Below are 10,797 nucleotides of genomic sequence, written 5' to 3'. Positions count from 1 at the left end.
ATGTTAACAACATTACGGAACAACTTGTACATTTTACTGGGATTTAATGTACAATAAATGATGACTAAATGTACATTTTGCAGTTATTCAATGTACAATAAGCAGTTTTAGGATGTGAAATTTACAAGTTGTTTTGTAATGTTGTTTACATTTGTACTGTATTTTTAACGGGATTATTCTGGCAACCACAGCTGCCAGTTTTTTTCCGTAAAAACAACAGATTTCTTTTTTAAAGATGTTTACATTTGTACTGTATTTTTAACGGGATTATTCTGGCAACCACAGCTGCCAGTTTTTTTCCGTAAAAACAACAGATTTCTTTTTTAAAGATGTTTACATTTGTACTGTATTTTTAACGGGATTATTCTGGCAACCACAGCTGCCAGTTTTTTTCCGTAAAAACAACAGATTTCTTTTTTAAAGATGTTTACATTTGTACTGTATTTTTAATATATATATATATATATATATATATATATATATATATATATATATATATATATATATATATATATATATATATCAGTCTATCTACATTGCTTCAAATTACTTCTAAATGAAAAGTCAGGCTGTAACAAACCACTCGTCAGACATTATACAATTCACAGTAATGCAAATTTATTGTTGAAAAAAATAATGAGAAAGAGATCATTAAAGTGTGTGTGTGTGTGTGTGTGTGTGTGTGTGTGGTTGCACTTGTGTTTGTGAGAGAGGGATTATGAGTGGGGTGTGGTAGTGAGTGAGTGAATAAATGTGAACCTTGTTAATAGCGAGCCACGAAAAAAGGTGATATAGGTGTTCATCGGCTCCATCACTTTGAAGGAACACCTAGGGGAATAGAGAAGAGAAACAAACACAATAATCTCCATTAGTTTCATTAGCAAAGTCAGCAATAATCAAAGATAACAGTAGCACTAGCACACATACCTTTTTAAATAGCTCGCCATTCATAGAGAGCTTGTGAATCATGGTAAAGGCTTGATTAAGATGCAACTGCATTGCTTCTAGAAGAACATCTAGAGAAACATGGGTGTTCACTGTCGCGGCCACTTGAAGGAACAACTAATGGAATAGAGAAGAGACAGAAACACATATTCTCCATTAGTTTCATTAGTAAAGTCAGTCAATAATCAAGGACAACAGTAGCATTAGCACACGTACATTGAACACGTGGGAATTATGTACAGTGCATCCTGAAAGTATTCACACCCCTCTCAATGTTTCAGCATTTGTTGCATTGCATCTCCTTCAGTCAAATAAGTTCATTTTTTTCTCCTTGGTCTAGACTCAGTGATCCATAATGACAGCAAGAGTGTTATTGAGTGTTATAACATAGGGTGTGAATACTTATGCCCATGTGGATATTTCAGTTTTTTAACGATTTGCAAAAACTTCTACAATTCTGTATTTTGCTGTCATTATGGGGCACGGATCCTAGATCAGGGAGAAAAAAATTAACTTATTTGACTGAAGGAGATGACTGCAATGCAACAAATGCTGAAACATTGAGAGGGGTGTGAATACTCTCTGGATGCACTGAACATAATTCCCACGTGTTCATTCATAGTTTTGATGCCTTCAACGAGAATCTACAATGGAAATAGACATGGTAATAAAGGAAACATTGATTGAGAAGGTGTGTCCAAACTTTTGGCCTGTACTGTACCTTTTCAAACAGCTCGCCATTCATGGTTGAAAAGGTCATGAATCAAGTTACAGAAGCTTAGATTAACATGCAACTGCATTGCTTCCAGAAGAACATCTAGAGAAACATATGGGTGTTCACTGTCGCGGCCACTTGAAGGAACAACTAATGGAATAGAGAAGAGACAGAAAGACATATTCTCCATTAGTTTCATTAGTAAAGTCAGTCAATAATCAAGGGCAGCAGTAGCACTAGCACACATACCTTTTTAAATAGCTCGCCATTCATGGAGAGCTTGTGAATCATGGTAAAGGCTTGATTAACATGCAACTGCATTGCTTCTAGAAGAACATCTAGAGAAACATGGGTGTTCACGGCCACTTGAAGGAACAACTAATGGAATAGAGAAGAGACAGAAACACATATTCTCCATTAGTTTCATTAGTAAAGTCAGTCAATAATCAAGGACAACAGTAGCACTAGCACACATACCTTTTTAAATAGCTCGCCATTCATGGAGAGCTTGTGAATCATGGTAAAGGCTTGATTAACATGCAACTGCATTGCTTCTAGAAGAACATCTAGAGAAACATATGGGTGTTCACTGTCGCGGCCACTTGAAGGAACAACTAATGGAATAGAGAAGAGACAGAAACACATATTCTCCATTAGTTTCATTAGTAAAGTCAGTCAATAATCAAGGACAGCAGTAGCATTAGCACTAGCACACATACCTTTTTAAATAGCTCGCCATTCATGGTCTGAGAGGTCCTGAATCAAAGTAAGGACTCTTGGATTCACATGGAGCCGTTTTGTTTTTGTTTGTTCCACTTTTGTCCCCTTCTCCGGATTAATAGAGAAGAAACATCTAGGTTAACAGAAGAGAGAAGAAACACATACTACTATAAATGATACAACCATCTCAACTAGTCAAATCAGTACAAAGGAAAAGACAAAAAAGGTGAGAATACGGGTTACAGTTTTCCATTAATTAAAGTTTAACTGGTAGGCGGGGAGCTAAGGGGCCAACCGTGAACCCCCCACATAATCCAACTTTAAAATATATATATATATTTTTTTTTTAAAGGTCCCATCATGCTTAACATGAATTAAAATGTTTACATTGAAAATTTTGCACTACATGTTTCAGGTAGTCAGTGTATTTCCAAACATTGCAAATTGCATTGCACCTTCCCCCAGCTCATGGAGAGTCATGTTTCTGTAATGTGTTTCCATTGCATTTTCAATGTATGGAAATACATTGACTACCTGAAACATGTAGTGCAACCCAAAATGTTCAGTGTTAACATTCTGATTTATGCTCAGCATGGTCAGACTTTTAAAAGAAAGTTGGTTCCTTTGAATTATGGGAGAGTGAACCTTAAGGCCTATAGACATTAGACACTACACTCTGTCTATTGACATATCAACGTCTTTTTTTTTTTCCTCTTGATGACAGACACCTTTGGTATAATGTATAGATTCCTAAGTTAAAGGACAACTTCGGTCAATTTCAACAAGAGCTCTATTGCTCATGCCAGGACTGAAGACGTAAGAAATTTTGGTCTAAATCCTATAGGTTTCCTTGAACAGAGAATTAGCACTGACAGCTAATCCATGGGGGCATAACTTTAAATTGTGAATTTAACACTCCAAATGTCAACGCCAAAGCTATGCAACACCAGCCGACACAATACAACACAACACTGTAATGTGTATGACTAGAAATGCTTAAAAAGTAGTTAAAAACAGTGTGTTTGTGCAAGCAGCCATATACAAAATTTAAACAAATGATATGATAAAACACAGTGTAAAGTTCTACCCCCATGGGTTAGCTATCAGAGCTAATTCTCTGTTCAAATAAACCTATACAAGTTGGACCAAAATGTTTTGCGTCTTCAGTACTGGCAAGTCTCGAGTAGCTTCAGCAATAGAGCTCTTGTTGAAATGGACCGAAGTTGTCCTTTGAGCAGAACATGTCATTTTGCCCATGAAATGAAATTGTTTTTGCTGAAAAAATACTCAGGCAATTAGTTTGACAACGTGTCAACATTATTTCATACATGTTATTTGATTCATCGTATTTCAGTTAGCAATGCTACAGAGCTGGTATCTTGACTAAGATGGTGGTGGCGATGGGGTAAAAGAACTTGGTTATCATGCCAGTAGCCACAGAAGTCAGGGGTTGAAGCTAGCCCCTAGCAAGGCACTTAACCCCATGTTGCTCTAGGGGAGAATGGCCCTGTAGGTATTTGTATGCACGTTGCTTTGGATAAAAGCCTGAGCCAAATGACTAAATAAATAGAACAAAACAATTGTACAAAATAAAATAAAAAAAAACATACCTCTGTAGAAATTCCAGGGTCGATGCAAGCGTGGATGGGTAATGAATGTTAAAGCAGTAATAGCTGCCAAACATCATGCACAAGGCCGAGATGAAGGAAGAGATGTTCTCATTCACGATGACTTGATCCACACTCAGCATCATCCGTCCGGAGGAGTAGCAGGACTGCCCTAATTAAAAAAAACAAAAACAAAAAAAACAGCAGCAATTTAGGTAACATTTCAACATGTCAGTAACTCGTATCTCAAGTGTAAAAACAAGTGTGTGTGTACTATATGTATGCGAATGAAAAAAAAAACACATCTGAAAAAAACTTAAACAAATAAGAGATAGAGGTCAGTGTGTGAATGAGAGAGCATGTGTTCAGTCTTTGGAATGCAAGTGTGTGTGTGTGTGTGTGTGTGTGTGTGTGTGTGTGTGTGTGTGTGTGTGTGTGAGAGAGAGAGTGTTCATGTGAATGTGAGAGTGAGTGTGTGAGAGAATGAGTGGGGGCATTTGAAATTAACAGCAGAGACAAAAACAATTACAGATGCTGCATGAACATAATTTAAATTAGAAATGAAGAAATTTGGGATATATTTGTGTGTGAGGTTAACTTACCACATACAACAATCGTGGGAGTCAAGGGAACGCTGTTCAGGTCCACTTCCCCAGCCAGGCAAGTGTCCTCCACATAATGGAACATCACATCTTCTTTCTCATCAAAATAAGCCAGGAGGAGCAGCACCATCTCTGTGGCATGTGTGTAGCCTGGGTGTTCTCCCCTCATCATTTGTAGCTTTGTTGCAGCTTGATAGAATCTTTTGGATTTGTTGACAGCAACTGTCTTCATGAAGTGCAGGAGCCTTTCCCCCTTCTGTTCCATATTCTTTAGGAAGGTTTCCTTTAGGTCCACTCCAGTGAGTTCGTTAAAGTGAACAGCCATGCCAATTTCACAAAACCAATATGGCCAGTTCTCCAGGAGGTACTTCACGTCCTTTCCTTGGTTCACCTCTTGTCGCTGGGTGTAGAATGTGGACTTCATAAGCATCTTTACAGGACCTGGGCTTTGCTCATTCTGACTAAAAAGATTTTTAAGCTCATCTTTCTTTTGCTGCTGGCTGTCAGCTGTTTCTCCAAGGGGCAGAAACTTGACATGCCAACGGATGCACCCATAGGTGTCTTGAATCGCTGCTCGTTTTTCAGGGGGGATTTCATCAGTGTCAGAGTCATGTGGTCTTCTTTTTATTTTAGGTGTTGTAGGTCTTTTCACATTTTCGATCCGATTTTGAATTTGTTTCACAAGGGAGTAGTACCCTGTGCCAATTATGTCACCCTCAATGACATCTTGCAGTGATTTGGGGTATTTGGCCACTAATTTCCTAGCCACATCAACAGCGTTCCTTTTACATAGTGAAGTGGTTACTTTCATCATTTCACGGACCACAATTCTCACCATCTCTTTCCTCAAACTTGGACCTGGACGTTTTCCTCTCTCCAAAGCCTGCGTCAAATCCTCGGGGAACTTCCTCCATGGTATCACAAATGAGTCTGGAAAACTGCCCTGTGGGCTCTGACCGCTGCTGGACGACGACGTTGAAATTGGCGACTCACACATCACGGATGGGTAAGGTCCTGGTGAGGCAGTAAGGCTTGAAGAAGCACTTTCTTGGGCCTGGCCTTTAAAAGCACACATACAAGATAGACAAAATGGTTGTTTTATATTTTAACTGAACTTTATAGCCATGTTGATAACTGATAACAACAATGATAGACTCACATTTCAGACTCCATGCAGCAACCAGCTTCCGGGCTTGTATAGGCCTCAAGGCTGACAATAAATCTTCTTCCTTAACAAACTGAAAGTCATCATGGGTCTCTATCCCTAGGGATTGAAGAGTTTCTTGTAAGATGTCCTTTGATACTTCTGGAAGGTCAGGCAAGGCCTCCGTGATGGCGGAGCGTAGAAATGATTCCGACATCTCTACAATTTGGATTAAAGCTATAAAAGGAAATATTACATGCAAAAAGTAGCTGATACATTTATTTAGGAACACTGGATTGCATTCATATTAGACACAACTCTAACTCCAATATGAAATGGGTCCAAACTACAATCAGTGGAAATAAAAAACTTTGAACTTGTCATTCCATTTACCATTTCTGACCAACCATGCTGAAAATATGTTCTACTAATTTGACGACAACTTTTAATGTTTTTATTAGTTTTTAAAGTTAGTATTTTGTAGACATTAAGCCTAGTTTGCAGATTGTTTAAGAAGAAATGCAATGGCTCATGAAATGTTGACAAATGCTTCTGTTCCAAGTTTTCGGCTGTTGCTGGAGCAGTTCAAACAGTCTGAGTGCACCTATGAAGCCATTGTAGGGGAGCAGCTCCAGCAACAACCGAAAACTCGGAACAGAAGCATTTGTCAATATTTCAATATTAACCACTGTGTTTCATTGTGAACAATTTGCAAACTACACTTAATATCTAAAAATACTTGTGCTTCACTTATTCAAACTTGGCAAGAATCAGTTTGACAAAACACTGTGTTTCAGTGGAATGACTCGGTGTCCATCAACAATGTATGACGTCAATGGGTAAAAATCTACCAAGGCATTAATGTTAACACACTGCATTCCGGTACTTTGTTGTGTCACAGCGTACAGGTGGTATTTAGGGAGGTGGTCAGATTTGTGTGTGTCCATAAGAAAATACACAGTGGCATTATCCTTAATTAAAATGATGACAAGCTCCCCAAATTCCATGGACTCATTCAAGACTAGGAAATCACCCTTCTTGTATGCTGTGCCTTTGTACTGAATTTCTGTGGAGACAATGGTATCATTCTCTGAAAACCCAAATGCACTAACAGCATGATTGACTCTGTCACTGTAAAGGTTGGGAATAAAAGCACAACCATTTTTAATTTGCAGAAGCACACTACATCCTGGTCCTGCCAAGACATATGCCTGAAACATCTGATGCCTTTCAGAAAGAGTCAGGCAAATGTTCTTAAAGTTTTTCAAATGCCTGGCACATCGCTTGAAATAGCTGTGTTTGCTTTCGAAACGCATCGTCCATAACCTGATAAGGGGGCCAAATTTGAGAATTAGAGAGGGATAATGTCTCATGTAATGGTGCTTTGGTTTTAGAGTACTCTGAGGAAACAAACGCTTCCTTGAATCCAGATACTCTTGGATTATGATTTCAAGATAAGCTACCTGTGATGTTGAAATCTTCTGCGCACAAACCAGATCAACAATATCTTTCAGCTGAAGAGTCAATTGCCACACATCATCATCAGCATTTTGCACCTTGTCACCAATCAGAACAGGCAGCAACCTCAAAAAGTTCCAATTCTGGACAGCTTGACCAGAGAGTTTGAGTGCACCAGATTTGACAGTGCATGGCTTGGTGAGAGCATCTGAACCTTTGAACTTGAATTGTTTGATTCGTCTGTTCAAAAGGGTACATTTGAACCATTTCATTTCTTTGATGAAATAATTCAAGTACAGACCAAGATCATAGGACAAAACTCCCTCAAAAATGTCATGGCCTAAGCACGGTGGGAGACCAGGTTGGCATACATGAAAGTTTGACAAATCATTGAAAACTGACTTCAGTTTTATTCCTTTGACCTCTCTGCTCTCCTCAGACAGAGAGGCGACAGCAGCGTCGTAGGAATCAGCAGTTCGTTGCCGGCCGCAAAGATTGGGTTCTTTCTTAAATTCGTCTCTGGTGACCTCACAGTACCTGCAAAAATAACCTGAGCAACTGAAGTTTTCGGTAAACCCTCCAATGCCATGTGACCCTAAATTATCCCCAGCTATACAGTACAAAGCCCCATGGACTGTTTCCCCTCCTACAGTGATTCCATTTTCTTCTAAATCTTTCAAATCCGACAACATGTCAGCAAATACTTTAGCACATCCAAACTTTTTTAGTTCATTCTCTCCACACAGCAAGACTAGGGACATGTGATCCGTGTTGGACCGCACATGAACGGGCAAATTTGCAACAGAAAGATAAACAGCGAGAACTTTGTGTGTCTTTTTTGCTGACCCAAGAGGGTTGACTACTTCAAATGCATCTTGGTATAAAATAAGTTGCAGGCCTCCTGGGTTTGCAGTGAAGAACGGGTTGGACTTGAAGGCCTGTCCGTCACAAATGTCACCAAGAACACATGCATCTTTTTCATTAGACCGTTGCAACACTGATTTTTTCCAAAATTCTGATTCTAACAAGCTAATCAATGTTTGCTTCACAGGTATGTAATAAGCATTTCTTTGTCTCATATTCTCATCATATCCTAATCTTACTACTTTGGGCTCTACATAATTGAACATGCGTTTGAATGTCTGAGCTCTTGAATAGGTTGTTCTTAGTTGGCCTTTGTGAGATGAAGAGAACAGATCAGAATCCTTAATACAATCAAAGACTTTCCCCATCGCATCATCAGTTAGATTTAATTCATCTTTCAAGAGAGAGTGTAATTTGCTTGAAGTGTAATCAAGGCCTAATTCATGCAGATTTTGCATCTCTTCAACAATTATCTGTATCGTTGAAGCTGGAAGTAGGAGCTGTCCTTGCAGTTTTAGATAGAACAAGCAAACATTCCGAAGAAAGGCTTCATCGAAATTCTGCGGTAGTGTAGTAGCGTCTTCTGTTGCACCATCTAAAGTCTGGGAAGCCTCTTCACAAGCAATGGCAGAGGACTGGGATGCGATTTCCCGGTAAATATCATTTATGTTATTCACTGAACATTGTGGATGCTTCCTAGACAAGTGTGCTGTAAATGATGATTTTAAAGTAAATGTGCTTTGACAACCTGCCACAGGACACTTTACAGATCTTCCCTCCACTAAATGTTTTTTTAAGTGTACAAGAAGTTCCTGCACAGTCTGAAATCGGTCTGAACACAGTGACATGGCGCAAATAAAACTTGATATAATGGCTGTGTTAGCATTAGCAAACGGCGCTGGGACATTGTGCTTTCGATAGAAGTGACACTTAAATGATGCATATGTACAAAATGTCTGCCTGCAGTCAGTACTCTCACACTTGAACACGCAGCGTGGTTCGTTTCTATGAACCCTACAATGCAACACATAACCCTTTAACGTGTGCAATGTTCTCCCGCAAAAATGACAATGAATCATGGCGTGGGGAGCTAGAAACAGGCAAAATAGCTATTAGCTGCTAGCAGCCAGTATCAATGTGAAGTTGTCAGTTGTCCGCCTAATATCCAGTGAAATCAATAAAAACGCGCCGTTTCGTTTCACAAAATTGTCTTTTGACTTAACCTGATGCTCGAACCAGAGACATTACTTACTCAAACTTGGTGTCTGTTAAGTGCCACTGCCAGAGAGCCGAACACGCACGCCACGTGTACCAACCTAGCTAGTAACTGTGTGGTGGGACGTTGACGCTGAAGCAGCGCAACTACAGCCTGTGAATGGGCGGAGCTAACATTTGAACCAAAATAATTTGATATTCTCCTGCAAAGAACAAAGTTTTTGTAAAATAAACTATTCTACATAGCAGGAATAAACAGAAAATAAAATTGTTTACTTACCAATAGTTGGTTCCATGAAAAATTCAAATATATGTAGAGCAGCAGCACCAGATGGCCATGGTTTGATTCTTCTTCTTCTTCTTTATGAATTTTTCTGGCGGTTGGCACGCAACGAAACGGTGCATTACCGCCACCAACTGGTTTGGAGTGTGGATCACCATGGTTTGATTCAGCTGCGTTTTCCATTCAAATATCATCATGGATAGGCATTCTGTGTTACTAGACCTACATAAAGCTTCCCTTTCCTAATTTATTCTAAAAAAAGTATTGTCTTTTAAACACATTAACAGTTTTATTTGGTTTAGAGTTTTACGAAATGGTAAACGAAATTAGGTTAGGGATCAGACGAAGCGCAGCCCAAAGACCCCTTATGATGAGTACCATTAATGAACTCAGTGCTCCCTGCCTGTGGGATTCCAGAGGCAGCTGATGGGTATCGGCAGTCCAAGCGACATGAAATGTGCCAAAGAGCCTAGGCTACTGACTTTTTTTTTTAACAGGGCAATGATGTAATTTTAACTGTATGACTTTTTTTTTTGGCATTACAGTTTATTTGTGTTTAAATTACATTAATTTGCAAATTATACAAAAAATTCTGATCTATTCAACATATTCTTACTGTAAAATGAACAGTTGTATTTGGTTAGGAGTTTTACAGTTTATCATTGTAAATTACACAATGCTTCATTGTTTTTGCATCTACAGTTTTTTTATGTCATGATTTTACAGGAATTCACTGTTAATTCTACGGATATTATTTACAGTGTACAAACAAAGAACACTTGACAAATACAAGTGTATTTGTAAACATCACTGACAAATACACAGTATTAATTAATATAAGATATATAAAGTGACAGCTAAAGATAATAATAGGGATTTTCTGTATAGAAGTGAATGTGTAAGTACCTGAATCCAAGCACCTGTAGGAGTTTGTGAGAGTGCACTTGTGTCTGTAAGGTTTTTCCATAAGAAAAATGCTCAATAGCGGTTGTGAGGAGCCAAAGAGCCGCACCCCGGAGCGTCGACGCAGTCACCAGGGAAACCAGAGCCCCAGATGCCTAAAGGGGCCCCCAGAGCAGAGGGGCCCAAGAAGGACTGACATAGAGAAAGCTTCCATACCCATCCTAGGGTAGAGTAGAGAGGAGCCCCAGGAAACTCCCAACAACCACAGTGGCAACGCCCCCGGGAGCCGCGGCAACAAGCCTGTGTGCTCCGCTGGCAGCCAGCTACGCCTTAGTGGATCC

The 10,797-nt window shown here is 39.3% G+C and overlaps 1 protein-coding gene across 13 annotated transcripts; it reads right to left on the bottom strand.

The window, feature by feature from the left end:
* Window positions 1–668: 668 nt before the first annotated feature.
* Window positions 669–9,753, bottom strand: LOC118556749. 13 transcript variants are annotated; one of them, XM_036124997.1, is made up of 9 exons: window positions 7,594–7,702; window positions 5,749–5,970; window positions 4,590–5,648; window positions 3,991–4,159; window positions 2,380–2,513; window positions 2,138–2,274; window positions 1,910–2,038; window positions 928–1,062; window positions 669–828 (listed from the first exon to the last, which is right to left on the bottom strand). In XM_036124997.1, the coding sequence occupies exons 2-5, from the start codon at window positions 5,948–5,950 to the stop codon at window positions 2,384–2,386; spliced, it is 1,560 nt and encodes a 519-aa protein (XP_035980890.1). In that variant the 5' UTR covers window positions 5,951–5,970; window positions 7,594–7,702; the 3' UTR covers window positions 669–828; window positions 928–1,062; window positions 1,910–2,038; window positions 2,138–2,274; window positions 2,380–2,383. The 13 variants fall into 13 exon arrangements, 11 of the variants coding, with proteins under 11 accessions (XP_035980890.1, XP_035980889.1, XP_035980891.1 ...); XM_036125003.1 differs by lacking the exons at window positions 669–828; window positions 928–1,062 and adding an exon at window positions 1,720–1,810 and having other exon boundaries at window positions 4,590–4,989; window positions 5,425–5,648; XM_036124996.1 differs by lacking the exon at window positions 928–1,062.
* Between the last annotated feature and the right edge of the window lie 1,044 nt (window positions 9,754–10,797).

This window comes from Fundulus heteroclitus, chromosome 21 (genome assembly GCF_011125445.2).
Source record: "Fundulus heteroclitus isolate FHET01 chromosome 21, MU-UCD_Fhet_4.1, whole genome shotgun sequence".
NCBI lineage: Eukaryota > Metazoa > Chordata > Actinopteri > Cyprinodontiformes > Fundulidae > Fundulus > Fundulus heteroclitus.
This window is presented reverse-complemented; position numbering and strand designations above follow the sequence as displayed.